At 41.8% G+C, this 18,490-nt stretch overlaps 3 protein-coding genes across 3 annotated transcripts; all 3 read left to right on the forward strand.

The window, feature by feature from the left end:
- The first annotated feature begins 416 nt into the window (after window positions 1-416).
- Window positions 417-10,686, forward strand: WBP11 (WW domain binding protein 11). Its single transcript, XM_010129997.2, has 11 exons — window positions 417-541; window positions 1,385-1,416; window positions 1,996-2,089; window positions 2,490-2,686; window positions 3,614-3,747; window positions 4,392-4,591; window positions 5,466-5,660; window positions 6,315-6,416; window positions 7,146-7,457; window positions 8,720-8,902; window positions 9,575-10,686. The coding sequence occupies exons 1-11, from the start codon at window positions 478-480 to the stop codon at window positions 10,006-10,008; spliced, it is 1,947 nt and encodes a 648-aa protein (XP_010128299.1). The 5' UTR covers window positions 417-477; the 3' UTR covers window positions 10,009-10,686.
- Window positions 10,687-15,209: 4,523 nt separating this feature from the next.
- On the forward strand, window positions 15,210-15,701 carry LOC147602065 (histone H2A). The gene has a single exon (XM_086740081.1). The coding sequence runs from the start codon at window positions 15,248-15,250 to the stop codon at window positions 15,635-15,637; it is 390 nt and encodes a 129-aa protein (XP_086596207.1). The 5' UTR covers window positions 15,210-15,247; the 3' UTR covers window positions 15,638-15,701.
- A 696-nt stretch (window positions 15,702-16,397) lies between these two features.
- LOC147602066 (histone H1) lies at window positions 16,398-18,436 on the forward strand. The gene has a single exon (XM_086740082.1). The coding sequence runs from the start codon at window positions 17,715-17,717 to the stop codon at window positions 18,369-18,371; it is 657 nt and encodes a 218-aa protein (XP_086596208.1). The 5' UTR covers window positions 16,398-17,714; the 3' UTR covers window positions 18,372-18,436.
- Window positions 18,437-18,490: the final 54 nt, after the last annotated feature.

Consider the following 18,490-nt stretch of genomic DNA (forward strand, 5'->3'; position numbering starts at 1 on the left):
TGGGAAACACTTGAAAATTAGAGGAATGGAAAGGTAGAAATTGAAGAGCTCTTATGAGAGTGAATGAAAAGCTAGAAGGGCTCTGATACGCTCTTAGAAAAACAGAATGTGTATTTCACCCTCCCCTGTGCCCCTCTGTAGTGTAAACAAGAGCCGTTTTGGTTTGAGTCTTGGAGTGAATAACAAGCTTTAAAATAAGTACTTAGTAAAGGAGTGGTAAGTAGGTACTTAATTAAATCGTATGATTTAGTGAAAGTAAGGTGATTTTGATGTGAATGTCAGACCTTTTAGTAGGGTTTGAGGACTTCAAGAGTATTTGAGGATTTTGGGGGAGCAACTCTGCTGATATAGAGAAGAGAAATAAGCATACTCAAGATTCTGGTACATAGAACCTGAAACCATGTCATCTTTTCCAGGTCTCTCCCTCTTTTTTTTTTTTTTTTTTTTTTTTTTTTGAGTCGGAAGGAAACAGTCAAAATGGGACGGAGATCTACATCATCCACCAAGAGTGGGAAGTTTATGAATCCCACGGATCAGGCCCGTAAGTATCTTAAAAGCTAAGTAGATGGGAATAGGGGTGGGTCCTAGGGAAGCAGATAAAAAGCTTTCTCTGAAGATAAGATTCTCATTTATGAATCAGAACTGAGTTTCCATAACTTCAAAAATATCACCTCAGTTTTAAGTGGTGTAAAATCTTCCTGAGAAGGCTGCTTGCTTGGATACTGTTGCTTTTCTGAGTATTTACTTCTTATTTTTTTTCTGTAGTTACCAATGTTCAGAAGTCTTTGTACTTAGCTATTGGCTAACTGCAAGCTGCTTCTTGGGGCATAGTTAATTTGTTGGAGGCTAGAATTTGAGGAACAAGTCAAATTTTGCAGATGCTATGATGAGGGAGTTGTCTAACTGTGTTTTTACCTTTTGGTAACATGCTGGATGTTATCAGTGCTAAGCAGATAAAGAAAATCCAGAATTCCATGGTGAATATGCTTTATTTCAGATGCATACTCAAAGCCTGCGTATTTTTAAAGTGCATTGTCTGTTGTTGGCTCTGTTTCAGCTTCTGGGCAGCAATCCTTTCATGACTGCGCACATCACTATGACTTTTGCTCCCTATTGTTCTTTTTTTATATAGAAACACCCCTTCTTCTAGAGAAATAAAGACTACTATATTTTGTTTTCTTTCTGTATGACACACATGAAATAGAAATCTATTTCATACTGTGTTTCTCGCTCAGTGGGAAGATAAGTTAAAGATATGTATAGTCTTTGTAAAATGAGTGGACTATTGAGAAACAGCACTAGTCTTGATGAAGGAAAGGTTCTTCATGGATTTGATTGTCTCTTTCAAGTTACTGTTTTCTCTTTCTTTTTCCCACCTCTCTAGGGAAGGAGGCTCGGAAAAGGGAACTAAAGAAGGTAAATAAAGACATCAGGAATGTTTACTTGGCATTCCTTGTACTGTGTATCATGTTTATGATTGTAATGGGCTCTGACTGATAAATAAACTACAGATGTTTTGGTTGATATCTTAAGGATTCATTTTGGAAAATACTATCCAAACAAGTAGTTTAAGAAAGCTTAGACAGAAATCTTGTTTTAAGCAACCATATCTCATCATGTACTGTTTTAAAACTTGTGATGATTACAGGTTTTTGAAGCATTGTTGTCAGTACTTGGGAATTAAAAAAAACTGCAACACTCCCCCACCCCAAATCAAACCACAAGGTAGTTGATCTTGTTGATTGTATGTATCTTAATTGGAGTGAATGATTTATAGAAGCATTTGTAAATAGCAAGATAGTGGAATTAAAATTCCCAGAAGTTTTAATTACCTTTGCTGCTGATGTGTGCCATGGTTAATATTTGCAGGACACTTTGAGGTGTGTGTAGGTTTTTTCTGCAGACTGGGATTATTGAGAGGGGAGTATTTGGTTCAAATATTCTGTGTTTCTCCTGTGACGTTTTCCTGTTCTCCTTGATCTCTGATCTTCTTAGAACAAAAAGCAACGCATGATGGTACGAGCAGCTGTACTAAAGATGAAAGATCCAAAGCAGATTATCCGGGACATGGAGAAATTGGATGAGATGGGTGAGTGAGAGGTACCAGGTGTTGGACTTAGACAGTGCTTTATGTAGGTGCATAACAGAGTTTCAAGGGATGACTGGGAGACTGAAATACAGTTATATTTTTGCTTTCCTATTAGAAGGGGACATTCTATGAATAATTAGGGATTGATTAGGATTTGATGTAGTGCTATCAAAGATGACCTTTTTTTTTTAAGAAGATGGCTGATATAAAGAATGGGGAGTGTTTGCAATAGTGACTTAGAGTTGAAGGAGGGGATTGTCATAAGGATGAAGACTTCCTGAAAATACGTATTGGAAGTTGTTTGCTTTGAAATTGTTTCATTCCTCACAGTTGTGGAGTAGAGTAACTAAAGAATTTTTTTTTTGTTTGTTTGGTTGTTTTTTTTTCTGTCTTGGATTAGAGTTTAACCCAGTACAGCAGCCACAACTTAATGAAAAAGTGCTGAAGGATAAACGCAAAAAACTCCGTGAGACTTTCGAGCGCATCTTGCGGCTCTACGAGAAGGAGAATCCTGACATCTATAAAGAACTGCGGAAGCTGGAAGTGGAATATGAGCAGAAGAGAGCGCAACTCAGCCAGTATTTTGATGCTGTCAAGGTAATGGTTATTATTTTGGTATTGTATATTCTTTGTCTGCTCGTTGGGTTTGACAGTTACAAGGAAAGGGAACTTTGTAAGAGACCAGTGTATATGTTATGTGTACTTATATTAACTACGTATGTAAGTATGTATATACATATATAAGTGTATGTAAGTACAATATAAGTACTTATATTAATTTGAATAGTATCTGCAGTTACAGCATTTAAATGAAGGTAGCATGGAGGTTGTCAATCTGTATTTGTCACTGGTATACTGATTTTGTTCAACAAGAAACTAAATGGGAGAGGAAATTTTATGTTACAAATCAACAATATCAGAATTTGTTTTCTCTTTTAAAGAAAGCAAGTCTGTGAGTATGCAGTTGATATTCTTGTGAATATCTGCTAAATCTGTTGCTAGAAATAATGAGAATCCTTTGGCATTCCTTTAAAGAGCTTTCTTTGACATGCTTCCCTACCATATTGGAGAACATAATGTTGCCCAAGTGCAAGTGTTTGTAATTACCGCCCCCCCTGCTTCGGAATGTGCAGCAGCCTGTGATTTGTGCCTTCTGGATATTTTTCTCTAAAAAAAATACAACTATATCTGTCTGCAAGCTCTTTGCTTTGGCGACTGAAGTTCTAAAGGGAGATGAGAACCTGACTGGGTTTTGACTGAAATACTAAAGCCTTTAATGGGTGCACTGGTTGTGATTTGTTTTGTGTTGAAAGCTTTTATTGTTGACTTTCACAAATGTTTTTCATGGACTGCTGCAAGATAATGTGCTCTCAGAACAGATAACTTTGGCCACTGATGGCGGGTCCCATGCATTTTGTACTCTGATAGATAACGAAGTTTCACAGTAAATTCTGTGGGAGTAACTTATTCTCTTTTTTTTTATTTATTTATTTATTTTTTTTTTTTTTCCTTCTCTCTTCCTAGAATGCTCAGCATGTTGAAGTGGAAAGTATCCCATTACCAGATATGCCACATGCTCCCTCCAACATCCTCATACAGGACATTCCCCTTCCGGGGGCCCAGCCACCTTCTATACTCAAGAAGACATCAGCCTATGGGTAAGAGGGGGGAAAAAAAACCCAAAACTTTTACAGAAGGTGAACTAGAAGCAGAGGTAATATATTGACTAGGAGATGTCAGGAGTTCGGTGCGAACGAATTGTACCTTTTTTAACCAAAGCACTTCTTAATTTTTCTCTACTATTACAGATTTTTGTTTAAATTGGTTTATGAGTAATATACTGTGTCTTCTAGCATTTGTCTTTCTGCATATCGGTAAAACTTAAAGCCTTGCAACTATGCGCTTTAAATTGTCGTATATGTGTTCTTTTGTTCTGTCAGTATATTCAGTTTAAGCTCCTAGTTTACTTGTTTGTCAGGTTTCTCGTTACTAGTTCTTTACTGTTTCATTACTGGTTCTGTTTTCACCAACTTTGTGGTTACTTCATTCTGTTTCTGTGGCAGGGTTCAATACTAGCTTTTTTTCAGTCTTCTCTTCAGTTTGAGAAGCTTGCTTTTGTCTGGTCTTCGGCAACCATGTCTTTGTATGAAGTTGTAAAGTCCTTGGGACAAATCTGTACTTTGTGATCGTTCATGTTTCTTTTTAGAAGGCTTCGGTGTAAGCAATGATGAGAGAAGGCTAAAGAATTCTATTAAGCTCATACTTGTGTTCTTGTATTTCTCACTGCCTTTCTTATTTCCAGACCACCAGTTCGGTCCATTTCTGTACTTCCTCCTCCTGGACTTGGTGTTCCACGTTTACCTCCAGGCAGAAAGCCCCCTGGACCTCCTCCAGGGCCACCCCCACCTCAAGTCCTACAGATGTATGGCCGTAAAGTGGGTTTCACCTTGGAGATGGCTCCTCGAAGGCGAGAAGAGGAGATTTCTTACAGTTCTGAAGCAGGTAAGGGCTTTTATTATTACTGTCTGGGGTTTTCTTGACCTCTGTGTTTTACTCTAGATGGTACTGTTGTGAACATAGTGTATCCTAGATAAGGTGTTCTCCAGCAATATGTTAAGGCTACTTGAAGGACTCTTCTTAAATGATTGTACCTCTGAGGTGATTCTAGTATATTTTGTAATACCTGCAATTTTGTTGTTATTTTGTATTTTTAAATGCTGAAACCTCTAGTTACAGTTTTCAGATACTTTTTTTTCATGATGTTGCACAGATGATTTGCACAGAGGTGTTCTCCCATGTAGTCTTAACAAGGCTGAAACATTGTACTTATTATGCCTTTAAAAAAACTAAAACAACCGCCATGTAAAAAAACTCCAACTTTATCCGAGAAGTCTTCCCTTTTCAGAAACCCAAACAAACAAAAACCAAAAACAAACTAAAAAAACCAAACAGAATCCCCAAAAATCTGAGTGAAGCCTGAGTATGGATTTGGTATGAGAACTGAAGTCCTCCTTTTTAATGCGACTGCTTATCTTTCCTAGAAGCTTTTGTGGATGGGTAGAGCAGCTTTATTGCATACCAGAAAGCGTTGAAGTATTTCAGTGGTGAACTAATGAGTTGTGGGTTGCCTTCACTTGTTTGCTGTGCAAATGAACCAGCTGGTTGATAGGAAATCTTATAAATAGAGTTGATAGGAAATCTTATAAATAGAATCTCTAAAATATCCTTTAAGAATGTGTGCTGAACAGTAAAGAGTTGAAAATATATCCATGCTGTTGCTAGGGGAATTTTTCTAACTGTAGACAGACGCTGGTGTGAAAAACAGAATATTTTGTATTTGTAGTTCATCCATTTCCTAATACTGTGCTTCCTGCAGGACAGCGAGGACATGATGATGATATGTCCAGTACCAGTGAAGATGAAGGTTATCCTGAGGATATGGATCAAGACAAGCATGATGAGAGTAGCGACGATAGCGACAGCGATAGGTCAGATGCAGACAGTGAAGGCGAGGACTTCCTGCATCGTGATAATGACAAAGAGAGGGAAGGTGGTGAAGAAAAGAAATCGGGTATGATGGGAAGTTACAGACTGGAGTGTTGTGTGGTGGTGTGGTTTTTTTTTTCTTTTTTTTCTTTTTTTTTTTTTTTTTTTTTTTCCTTCTTCCTTCCCCTTCCTCCCCCCTCTCCCCTAAAAGAGAAACACTACTTAACAGAGTTTGTGTCTGTTTTCCTGACTGGAAGGGAAAGTAGTTTATTTAGCGAGCTAACTCTGTTCTAACTCACCTAAATTCCAGATGAAGAATTTTTATTAGTAAACAGATCAGAAGGAATCTGTCTGAAATTGAAGTATCTTTTTCAGGTGGATCAGTTTTCTTAACAGTTGAGTTAACTTAGTAAAGTCGCAAGCCATTTCTCACCTGCAAAAATTAAGCCTCTCTTCAGTGACTTGAACAACGATGACAGCTAAGTTTGACATTGATAATATTTTTGGATAACTTTTTTTTTTTTTTTCTCGATTGCTTGAGAAAGACCAATTGATAGAGAATACTAGGTTAGCCAAACTTCAAATAATCAGTAACAACCAATGTTAACTCTTATGTAAGGAGCATCGTTATATTAGAATTGATACATTATCCGTACCAGGTAGAAGTCTTAAATCTATCTGATTTCTGTTATTTTCTTCCCACCTCCCACCACCCTTGCCCATGCTTTGCTTTCCCCAGGTCATAGCGTACGGTTTGCAGACATGCCTGGGAAGTCACGAAAAAAGAAGAAGAATATGAAAGAGCTGACTCCACTCCAGGCTATGATGTTACGAATGGCAGGTGAGTGAGATTGATGTGTTAAGTGGAGATATGACGTTAGGTTTCCAGTTAAAGTTTCTCTGGTAAGTTGAAGTTACAGTAGTAACTTAAGGGTTTTTTTTATGTACTGGGATTTTCTTCTTCTAAATTTCATCTTGCTTAACTTTTAAACAATTGCTCAAATGAAATATTAACCTCCTAGTGAAAAAGAAGGGTGAGATTGTGTGTTGGCTCAGTCTGTAACCTGTAAGGATTTGTACTCCCTAAAAACACCCTTTTTGCAGAAATAAGTTAACCAATAGAGGGAAGACTTTTGGTTTGTTCTTTTTTAGAAAGACACCCCAGTATCTTTCAAAGGCAGATTATGTTTATTTTGAGGTTGTGTCCTTGTCTGCATTCTCCACCTTCCTCATGAACTTCCACAAACCATAGATCAAATAACTGCAGTTCAGTTGGTAGTAGAAGCTTCAGCTCCCACAGGAGCACATAGCTCTTGGTGGCAGAGAACTGGAACTGTGGTGGGTTTTGTTTGTGGGTTTTGGTTTTTTGGGGTTTTTTTTTTGGGGGGGGGTGGTGTTGTTTTTTTTTTTTTTAATTTTCTGTTTAACAGTAAGGTGTGGTCAGTTTCTTTCCTTTGAAGTAAGGCTTATCTTTATCTTCTTTTTATTTTATTTTCCATGCTTAAGTTTCTCTGATGTTCACAAAGATACTACCTGTAGACTGATTTTATAAGTATGTGTCCATTTCCAGGTCAGGAAATTCCAGAAGAAGGGAGAGAAGTGGAGGAGTATTCAGAAGAAGAGGAGGAGGAGGAAGAGGACTCGGAGTCTGAAGAGACATCACAACAACAACAGCAACAACTCAGTGAGGAAGCTCTTGCAGACACTGGGTCATCTACTGCAACATCCCAGGCACAACAGCAACAACAGCCTCCACAGGCTGTTCCTCCAACTCAGATACAGGCACCTCCTATGCCTGGGCCACCACCGCTAGGACCACCTCCAGCCCCTCCGCTGAGGCCTCCTGGCCCACCCACTGGCCTTCCTCCTGGCCCTCCACCAGGTAAATACTTGATTTACTCTGGTTTGAAGGGTACAGACTCTCAGTACTGCGAAGAGTATATCAGTTTAGAAGTTTTGAACCTGCAGAATGTGTTGCAGAAGAGGTACAAGATCCCGGTGTGGTGCTTGCTGAGACCTGTGTGATCTCTTCTGTGGTCAGTCTATTGTTCTGTGCTTTTGAGGCATCAAGCTCCTCTAGCTGTAGTCTGCCTGATGGGCATTGGCTTGTTCGTTAGCACCTAACACTGACAGGCAGCAGTGGAGCCAGTGATGGAGTATGAGCAAGGCCTGGTGCCATGTGCGTCTCCAGTCTGGTGGGGTTTTTTTATTTATTTCTTTTTATTTCAATTTTTTTTTCTTCCTTGTGTTATTCCTGTCACTCCCTACTCCAAATGAGACATGCTAAACAGGTTTGGGAGCTACTACCTAGTTGTAGGCTTTGATGGGTTTTTGTGGTTTATTTTTTGTTTTGTTGTGTTTTTTAACGAGCTACAGTGTGAAGGCTTTTCTGCTCTATCTCCTGAATGTATTTCAGTTTTATTAGGGAAGAAAACTATCCTCAGATGAAATAAGTACTAAATTTGAATTTATGTCAATATTAGACTGCTTGGAGACTGTTAGCAATGGGCCCAATCAGTACCTTTTCTTAATAGTGTATGGCTTTTTGGAGGGCAAATGCTTGAGTGATTTTGATTTAGAGAAAGACAGCAGTTTATTTTCTGTAACTAGAGGGGTTACCGTACAGCTGAACTGGGTAACATTAACAACTTGTTTTGTAGTTTTAAAAAAGTGTATAAATCAGTCTCTTGAGTTCTTATACTTGCATTGCAAAGATCAATAGTTAGACTATAGTGAGAAGCAGTATATACTATGATTTTAATGTATCTTTTTCTATATGTGTACATTAACAATGATTTTCTTTTTTTTTTTTTTCCAAGGGGAGTAGGGGGAGAGCAAAGTTCTTTCTGTTTAAATTCTCGCAACCTCAGCTCAGTAGCTGTTCTCTGCTATTGTTTCGTTACATGGGGAAGAGCCCTTTTTACAAGTGAGAGAAGATCCTTGACTATTATGAAGAAACTTTCCTCTAAGTCTAAAAACTGCTGCCTCTTTTTGAGAATTTTTTTTTTTTTTAGAAGATATATTTGATCTGGCAGTTGGCTAGCATTAGAACAGCTTTCAAGTTCCTGTTGAGGATCTTATTATTAGCTGATGGGATAGTTTGAGGTTTTCTTAACCATGAACTACATTTCTCTTTAATTTCAGGAGCTCCTCCGTTCCTGAGACCTCCTGGCTTACCAGGACTGCGTGGGCCTTTACCTCGACTTCTACCACCAGGCCCTCCACCTGGGCGACCACCTGGCCCTCCCCCAGGCCCCCCACCGGGTCTGCCCCCAGGTCCTCCTCCACGTGGGCCTCCTCCTCGCTTGCCCCCTCCTGCTCCACCAGGTGAAATATTCTGTTTGCTTCAGCTCCAAGTCTCTCCCTGTTTCATTTTCCCAGTTTTTGCTGGTATGACCAAGCCAGGAAGTGTAAGCGGCTACCAGCTTGCCTTCCTGTCTGTGCGGCTGCATTGTACTGTATCTTTCTCTCAGTAACAACAAGTAATTCCATAGTGCTGTGTGTACTTTGGTAGCAAGAAATCTGTCCTCAAAAGGGGAATTTTAGAGTTTAAACTTTTGCTGGACTGTTTCTGAATAACCCCAGGGTGCTATAATGGTGCTCCATTTAATGAGTTGGAGGTAGGGTTATTTATTTTTTTTTCCTACATGGGCATACATTTCTGATGACTGAAATTCCAGTGGGATGGATCATCAAACTTTATTTTCAGATTTTAACTTTAAAATTTGAAAGGGAGCAATCCACAGGCTCCTGTAGCTTTCAAAGTCCAAGGATCAGCAGCATTTTCAACCCAGCATTTGGTACAGGGTTGAAAACTTTTTGGGTTTTTTTTGGTTGTGTTTTTTTTTTTTAAAAAAAAAAACAATGCTACTGTGGCTTGTTGGTTTATTTTTGTTTTGTTTTTGCTTCTTAGCTTTCTGAGCCTGTGCACTTCTTTTGACCAAAGATTTTAAGACTCACGGGTGTGGAGGCAGCTCATACTTTCTTTTTTTCTTACAGGTATCCCTCCTCCTCGCCCAGGCATGTTACGGCCACCTCTGGTGCCTCCATTAGGACCTGCCCCACCTGGGCTTTTCCCACCAGCTCCCATTCCAAATCCTGGGGTACTGAGTGCCCCACCCAGCTTGATTCAGCGCCCCAAGGCGGATGACACCAGTGCGGCCACCATTGAGAAGAAAGCTACGGCCACTATCAGCGCCAAGCCGCAGATCACTAATCCTAAGGCAGAGATCACTCGTTTTGTGCCTACTGCCTTGCGAGTGCGCCGGGAGAATAAAGGGGCTTCAGCTGCCTCCCAGAGAAAACAGGATGATGAGCCTGCTCTCCCATTAACCAAAGCTGCCCCTAAGGCTGGATCATCTGCCCCTATCTCTGTACAGACAAAGGATGATGTGTATGAAGCCTTCATGAAGGAAATGGAAGGTCTCCTGTGACCTATCATAGTCCTAGTCAGCTTTCCTGCACCTCTGAACACAGATCAGACCACCATGGAGGGAGAAGGAGGAAAGGTCCTCCTGCAAGCGATGGAAGGGCTCGCATGATAGGGAGTAGTTCCCTACCCACAGGTTAACTTGCCAGTATGCTCTGAACAGACTGCTGCAGATGAGATGTGGCTGGAGACCTCCTTTCAGAGCTAGTGTGTCCACTTGGTGGAAGGAAATTACAGTCAAGAAGGTGATGCTGCTTCCCCTGAGTCCTCCCCCTTCCTTGGAGGGAGATAATGGTACTCTGGGGAGGGAGGTGTGGGAGTAGGGGGGGGTGACTATGCTCTGTCTAAATCATATACATCCATCCTGAATGCTCTGGTGAGGGTAGTGGAACAGGTTTTTAAGGAGCCAGAAGAATGTTAGCAGCATTTCATACACATATGGTTGTCCAGCTTTTATTTTCTGTACTGTTCTTTTCTGTAAATATTTTAAATCCCGGTTTTTAGTTGCAGTGAGATTGATCAATCATCTTTCTTCCAGGGTAGTCAGGGAGGTAATTTGTTGTGTATACTGTACACTGGAATTTTGCACCCTGTCCCCTTTATGGTCATCTTGATGGCTTTTCATCTGTGGGGAAACTTCATTTTGTCTTTTGAAAGACAATAAATGTTCAGTGTATCAAAATACTGGTTTCTTTGTGATTTGTCTGAAACTAGCATGTAGCTGGAAAGGGGGGAAGTTCTTTGCTGGCCTTGGGGGAAGATAGAGGCATTCTGAACCTCAGAAAAGGAAAGCAATATCTACATTATAAATAATATATACTTTTTAAAAACTAAATTTCTGCTATATTATTTTTTAAGTCCCTAAACATCCCCTTAAACCTTTGTTGGTAGCTAGTAGAAACCTATGTCCTGAAATACTACTAATTACAAAATTATTTATTTCATATACTGTTGTTCAAAGGCTTACTCCTTATCAAGCCTCAGATATCCCTGGATGCATCTTGGACAGGCCAACTTAAGCAAAAATTGGTTAAAAAATTTTCACTCTAAAAGCTGGGCAGAAAATTGTACTTGTGGAAAATCTCTTGATTTCAAATTCTATGAAGTCAGTACTTTTAAGTGCAGATATTTTTTAAAAAGAGCTTTCACATTTCCAGCTTAAAAAAGAATTTTTTTCTGTTTTGGTGGAAGTATTCCTTTAGCTTAACTCACTATGCTGGCAGCCAAATATACCAATAACCCTTACCACATGCAAGAAACAAATGTTTATTCTCACTTGAAACAGATTGCAAAATCTGGGATCTTGTAGACAAATTAATTTTAAGATCAGTGGGATCAGTTGTGTTGGCAATAAGTCTCTCCCAAATGAGCTGCTGCTTCAGAGAGAGAAAGATTTTAAAAATGCGAAGTTTTGTCTGGAACACTGAATTTGAGCACAAAACCTAGCGTTAGTAGTTAGCTATTTATGTGGGTGTCTTCATCCTGTTAGAAAAGAAAAGTGTGAGTTAGTGTTGTAAGTATGATAGAGTATGAAAGAGTGAGAAAACTTGTCCCTGTTGAAGAGCTTGTGGTGAATGTCTTAGTAACTGTTAAGAGTGAATCCTCTAACCGTTATCAATTTCTAGGTGAATATATCCAGACTTGTGGATTTTTAGATTTTTAATAAAGAGAATTTAAGCTGCCAGACTAGTAGATATCTCAAGCAATACCTCTAGTTGTTTGTAAGCCTCAGACTTAGCTGAATGCTCAATGTTTTGAGGTTAAATCTGTTCTAAGGAGTCAAAATTATTAGCTACCCAAACTTACACTTGAAAACTTTGATTCTGTTTTCACGAGCTCTGGACACAAATAGGTTTGTACAACAGTTCTCTTCATGGTGCAGGAATTAATTGCAATTGTGTTAGTAGCATCTTAATTTTTTTTTTTAATATTTGTGCACTATGCTTTTTATGTTTTACCTTTAAAAATGCTTTTTTTTTTTTCTTTATTCTTTAATAACTGAAATGTGTGAATGGTGGTTTTGGGGGGAAGGGGCATCATTGTGGTACCTCAGACTCTCGGTTTGGTAGTAGTAATATTGACCCTCCCTCTCACAATGCAGCCTGAGGAGAAGAGGAATTGTGTTCTGGGATGAGAACCTCCCCTCCCCATTCACCGTCATCCCCGCAGCCCTGTCATTACATTAGTAACCTGCAGGAGTCGCTTGATTCATTCCGTTCCTCCACTTAAGTCTGGGTTTCTTTTAAATCTTTTTTTTTTTTTTTTTAATGTTCTTTTGGCCATATTCTCAGATAGGTGAGCCACTTTTTCTTCTTTTGTGACAGAGTGAACACTTGTTTATTGTTGTATCTATTCCTCTTCAGACTGAGGCGAAAGGATTTGAATTTGCTACGTGTTTAAATAGGCATGGAAGAGTAAATTTCATGGACAAGGCATGTGCATAATATCAGAAAGGTAATTTCCTCACCCTGCCTAGGGTGAAGGGGGGTTGTAAAGGAGGTAGACAGTTTCCTACAACTGATAGACCTCTAAAATGGCCTGGGGACAGGTGGGGGGCGTGGAGAAGAGAGGTGGAGGTGAGGTGGAGAGAGTTCTCCTTGAATGGACTTTGAGACCACACAGAAGAGCTGGATTGACAATTCAAATTATCCAGGAGATACGAGATTTTTTTTTTCTTTTTTTTTTTTTTTTTTTTTTTCTGGAAAGAATGCAAGGCCAGGTTGCCTACTGCCCCTTATCTGGCTCTCATACAGGCAGCTTCTTGCATTCTGTTGTGGTTTTGTTTTCAGACAAATACATGAGGTCAGGAGCTGTCTGACTAGCTGGGACTGTGTGTAGAAACTGGCTGTGCTTGGGGCTGATATTTCACCTGACTGACCAGAACTCTGGTTTGTCTTCAGCTAAATTAATACAGGGCATTTTTTTTTTTTTTTCTTCCTTCCTTAACTTTAACACAGTTCTAAGTGGAAAGAGCACAAAGGTTGAAGCTCTTCCTGTTGCTTTTATCAAAGCAATAGGACCTGTGGATGCTCTGACTTCAGTCCATGCATTCAGGTAATCATCCGGTTCTTCACCAGTCACATGTATGATAGGCCATAGCAGAATCATCAAATCCAGCTTTGAGGACCACTGACAACCCCAGTGTCAGAAACAATTGTAAAGCAATATAATTGCAAAATTGACAAAACTTGCATCAGCTAAATAATTTTTTCCTCTTTATTCACATGTTATCTTTGGCCTGTAGTAACGACTCTGAGGGGGACCCTGGCGGGGGTGGATGGGGGACCACAATAGAAAGCTTGTGGCATATTCAAGAACAGTCTGTGTTGAAACACAGCCTGTGGAAACAATTATGTATTTACCTTACGATGGCTCTGATCATAGACACAACCTTGTAATGCCATCTTCTTTACAACTCCACAACAGATATTCCCAGCTCTGGACAATGGGTAACGTAAAGCAGGCCAATTTGCTCTTGTCTTTGTATCATGGTCATGCAGAGCTTTGGGATTCTGCTCTGTAATACTGCCTCCATCTTGGGGTCCTGTTTTTAATCTGTAGCTCTGAGTAGTGTTCACAGAAGAAGAAAAGATCGGGGGAGGAAAAGGGCTGGGAAGAGACTCAGGCACAGAGAAGTGATGTGCCTTGCCCTGTGTATCAGTGAAGATTAGTGATGGACATAAAGGTAGAAATATAGAATAATTCCTGAGATTTGTTAATTTGACATAACCCACCAAATCACACCACTAAAGAAAGATGCTTTCTAAATTTTACTGAACCTTCAGAACAGGTAGCTTGTCTTAGTTGTGCAGACATAAACAGGTTGCAGCTGTACCTTGTGTGTGCTATTAAGTTATTTTTATTTTGCTTTGTTTGTAATCATCCTGCCATGATTGGCATACTCTGAACAGTTTAGATAGGGATTCCTACGATCGTACCCTTCTGGAGGGAAGGACACAGTTCTCCTTTGCTCTCTGACTAGAGATGAAAGAAGATCATTTAGAAGATGAAATGTTGTCTTTTGGGTGTTTTGTGGGTTGGTTTGTTTTGGTAGGTTGTCATGGATGTCTTGATGGGAGTCATGTCTTTGTGCTTTCCCTGAAATATGACAATGCTGGTATCCAGGGTAAGTGGCATAGTCTGGTACGCACATTACTCACTTCACAAGTTAAAGTACAAAAACATCAAGGAATGAAGGTGGGGAAAAATATAATGCAGCACTGGAACTTATGGAAAGAAAAGCAGAATTTGAAGTTATCAGGAAAGTGGAGGAAGAGCCTGCTGTGCAACACTTGGGTAGCAGAAGGATGTGGTGAAGTCTAGGAGGCCGGTTCCTTCACTGCTTTAGATAAGGATAGTGTCCACTATTGCTAGAAACGCATGGAAGAAACAGGAAATGGAACAAAAAGAAAGCATGAAAAATTAAATCAAAGAAGGAAAAATTACCAGGAATGTCTTTTGGTATAGTCCCACTCTGACAAACATCCTGAATCTTTATAAAGTAATTCAAGCTTACCAGTGCAGCGAGATATTATCTAGTTTCAATAAAAGCATCATAACCTGGCTTCTAAAGCTCTGCAGAGTAGCCTTGCAACTAAAACCACGTTAGTTTGGTTAAAGTAATATTTGAGTGATTTGTATGCAGAATCAGAGAAATTAGCTCTGTTACATGTTTCTGCCTGGTTTCTACACATATCAGTAACACAGGGTTGCAAATGTTCCTACAGAAAGGAACTTTTCTATTTTGTAATAATAATAATATTATTGTTTTTTAATTAATTCTGTAGTAGCATTTCTGAGGCTCTAAATACAGGTTGATTTTCCAAAACAGCAGCGCCGGCATTAGAAGAAGCTGCCCTGGTTCCTGAGAAGCGGCTGCGCGCCTCTCCCCTCCTCAGGCAGGCCGGGACAGGCTTCCCTATAAGACGTCTTTCCCTACAAAACGGAGCGCGTCCCGCGGGGAGCGGGGCTGCTGGGCGGAAGCGAGCCACGACCGGAGCCAGGAGGGGTTTGAGCCCGCGGGCAGGCGGGGGCAGCTCGGCGGGGAGGGCCGCGCTCCTGCTCCCCCATTGGGCGGATTTGGATCCTCAGCTCCATTGGTCGGAGCGAAGAAAACCCCTCTACAGCCAATCAGAAAGCTGGCTGGGGCGCTCGAGGAAGCTATAAAAGGGGCCCGGCGCGGGGCGTAGCGACCCGTGTTTCACGTCAGTGTGGGCGGTGGCTGCGGAAGAGCATCGGCAGCGATGTCCGGGCGCGGGAAGCAGGGCGGGAAGGCGCGGGCCAAGGCCAAGTCGCGCTCGTCGCGGGCCGGGCTGCAGTTCCCCGTGGGCCGCGTGCACCGGCTGCTGCGCAAGGGCAACTACGCGGAGCGGGTGGGCGCCGGCGCCCCGGTGTACCTGGCGGCCGTGCTGGAGTACCTGACGGCCGAGATCCTGGAGCTGGCGGGCAACGCGGCCCGCGACAACAAGAAGACGCGCATCATCCCCCGCCACCTGCAGCTGGCCATCCGCAACGACGAGGAGCTCAACAAGCTGCTGGGCAAGGTGACCATCGCGCAGGGCGGGGTGCTGCCCAACATCCAGGCCGTGCTGCTGCCCAAGAAGACCGACAGCCACAAGGCCAAGAGCAAGTAAAACCGACCTGAGGGGGCGTTCCCACCTCAAAAAGTAACCCAAAGGCTCTTTTCAGAGCCACCCACTGCCTCATTAAAGGAGCTGTAGATCCTACGAAAAAAATGACAAAAAATGTGGTTGTCTTTGCTGTTGAAAATCACATTTGTGTACTCGACATAAAACAACCAACAAGACTTTTTTTTTATTTTAAAGAATTAAACTTCAATAATGTAGGACAATTTATTATTTACTGGGAAATCCATACTAAAAATCAGGTTTACGTGAAAGGAATAATTTGTTCTGGTAGGAGTGAGAATGGTGTGAGGTTGGAGGTTACTGTAAGCAGGAACCCCGTGGCCTCTCCTGTACCAGTTTAGCCCTATATGAACCTGAGGTAACTCCCTGATGTCTTCGAAAACAAGCCTGCCCCCCTCTAAAAAACCTTTTGGCCTGCAGACTTTTGGGTTTTTTTGGGTGTGGGTTTTTTTTTTTTTTTCCATAACAATAGGCATTTGGAATTAGTAATTTTTAATAAAATTTTCTCATGGCTTTGTCTGAGCTGCCGTGCCCATCTTCTGCTGAACACGTTTGAGAGCTGTCAGTCACGGCTAGACAGGCCGTTTGCGGTAAAAAGAGCTGTTGTCAGTTTGGATTCTGCCTTATATTTAGTGCTGAACACTGTCATAAAGATGTTGAAATACAAACAACAACAACACCATCAGTGCTCAGTAAACACATTTTAATAATTACCCATTTGAAAACATAAATGATTTGAATCACACCATTGTACAAAATTTTAGTTCCACTGAGTTACAATAGCAAGTGGTAACAGTTTACAGACCTTCGGCAAAACAAAGGGTTGTAGGCAATAATGAAAATATCAGAGAATAGTTATTTGAATTCTGTGTGCTCTGAAAAATAAAATGCATTGTTTTTTAATTTGTTTAAGCACGACCTTGGTAAAGTGCAGGTGGAGAGTTTCCCTCTCTTGCTAGCAGCCAGTCATTTTAGAATAGCAGATGCATCAGTTTGACACATTATATTTAATATTCTTTCCAATGCAGGAATTGGTCACTGGGCAGTAAAAAATCGAGTATTTCACAATCTGCTGTGAAACGGGAGCCCTAACTGGTAACTTGAACAAGTTTTATTTTGTAAATTATGGAAAAATCAGCTGCAGCAGTGTCTCCCTAGATAACGATGACTCAGATTTTCACCAATCAAACTGTATCAAAATAAAACCACTGATAAATTATGAAGCAATAGGGCACTGACTATAACTGTTAACAAAACCGGGCCTTGTTAAGTTCTTATTTCACCTAATTTATTAAGAAAACAAACATTTCTGTAGCGGAGCACTAGGGAACCATGTCTGCTTTGTGCACACTGAGCAACACAGCACAAGGTGCTACGCTTTAAGAAGTCATCTCCTTCTAGGGCATAAACAGCCCTTCACAGGACTTTCATCTGCTTCTTCCCTTGTTGCATAATGCACTAATTTAATTTATTTTAGTTATTTTGAAAGGGGTAAAGGACTTTGGACAAAGAAGCTAATTTCTAATCCATATTCAGTGCTCAAGATGAGCCTGTGTTACTTCCTCCTCTTTGAAATCAATTTGCGATTAAAATATCGATTCAAATCGCTGATTTTCAGTTCAGGTTAAGAGAAGACCCTTTAAAGAATAACAATTAATTACTTTGGAGATTTAGTTGCCCACGTCGCGGATTTTATTTGGAAGGAAAAACAAAAGTTTCTGTCTCCCGAGGTCTCCCTAGGTCCAGGACTCGGGGTTTATCGCCTCTTTTTTAACTCACCTTTTGCCTCTTCGAGGGGAAACTTTGCTGAGGGGAACAACAATCTGTCTTTTCCACGCCGCGGCGAACTAAAGGGGGGTCGGTGCCAGAAATTCTGCTAAAAACAGGCTTTTTTGAGTCCTAAGAAACACAAAATGAGCGGGGAGAAGGGACCATTCTGCCGTGCAGCGGGGCGGGCGCTGCAACGCACCAATCACCGCCCGGCTCCGCTCTATAAATACGAGGCCGCGGAGTTGCTCCAGGCCCAGTGGTTTCCCCTGATTCGTGGACGACGGCTGCCGCCATGTCGGAGACCGCGCCTGTTGCCGCTCCCGCTGTCTCCGCTCCCGGGGCGAAAGCCGCCGCCAAGAAGCCGAAGAAGGCGGCGAGCGGCTCCAAAGCCCGCAGGCCGGCGGGCCCCAGCGTCACCGAGCTGATCACCAAGGCCGTGTCCGCCTCCAAGGAGCGCAAGGGGCTCTCCCTCGCCGCCCTCAAGAAGGCGCTGGCCGCCGGCGGCTACGATGTGGAGAAGAACAACAGCCGCATCAAGCTGGGGCTCAAGAGCCTCGTCAGCAAGGGCACCCTGGTGCAGACCAAGGGCACCGGGGCCTCGGGGTCCTTTAAGCTGAACAAGAAACCCGGTGAGACAAAGGAGAAAGCAACCAAGAAAAAGCCGGCGGCCAAGCCCAAGAAGCCTGCAGCCAAGAAGCCCGCCAGCGCCGCCAAGAAGCCCAAGAAAGCGGCTGCCGTGAAGAAGAGCCCCAAGAAAGCCAAGAAGCCGGCGGCCACCGCGGCCAAGAAAGCAGCCAAGAGCCCGAAGAAGACAGCGAAGGCAGGACGCCCCAAGAAGGCAGCCAAGAGCCCGGCCAAGGCGAAGGCAGTGAAGCCCAAAGCAGCCAAGCCTAAGGCAGCTAAGCCCAAAGCAGCCAAGGCGAAGAAGGCGGCGCCCAAAAAGAAGTAAAGCGCCTGAGAAGTTTAGAGTTTACTCACTTAAATAAACCCAAAGGCTCTTTTAAGAGCCACCCACTTATTCTCAAAAAGAGCTGGAACGCTACAGTAACCGCAGCGGCAAAAGCAAAC

The sequence above is a fragment of the Chlamydotis macqueenii genome, chromosome 1 (assembly GCF_036417535.1).
Source record: "Chlamydotis macqueenii isolate bChlMac1 chromosome 1, bChlMac1.mat, whole genome shotgun sequence".
In the NCBI taxonomy this organism is placed as follows: Eukaryota; Metazoa; Chordata; class Aves; order Otidiformes; family Otididae; genus Chlamydotis; species Chlamydotis macqueenii.

What these genes read in the sequence shown, in the direction of transcription:
- WBP11 (XM_010129997.2), top strand. Translation starts at nt 478, where the DNA reads ATGGGACGGAGATCTACATCATCCACCAAGAGTGGGAAGTTTATGAAT. An exon ending in AAGAAGACATCAGCCTATGG is followed by an intron (nt 3,748 to 4,391) that starts GTAAGAGGGGGG and finishes TCTTATTTCCAG; the next exon opens with ACCACCAGTTCGGTCCATTT. An exon ending in TCCTCCTGGCCCTCCACCAG is followed by an intron (nt 7,458 to 8,719) that starts GTAAATACTTGA and finishes CTTTAATTTCAG; the next exon opens with GAGCTCCTCCGTTCCTGAGA.
- LOC147602065 (XM_086740081.1), top strand. Translation starts at nt 15,248, where the DNA reads ATGTCCGGGCGCGGGAAGCAGGGCGGGAAGGCGCGGGCCAAGGCCAAG.
- LOC147602066 (XM_086740082.1), top strand. Translation starts at nt 17,715, where the DNA reads ATGTCGGAGACCGCGCCTGTTGCCGCTCCCGCTGTCTCCGCTCCCGGG.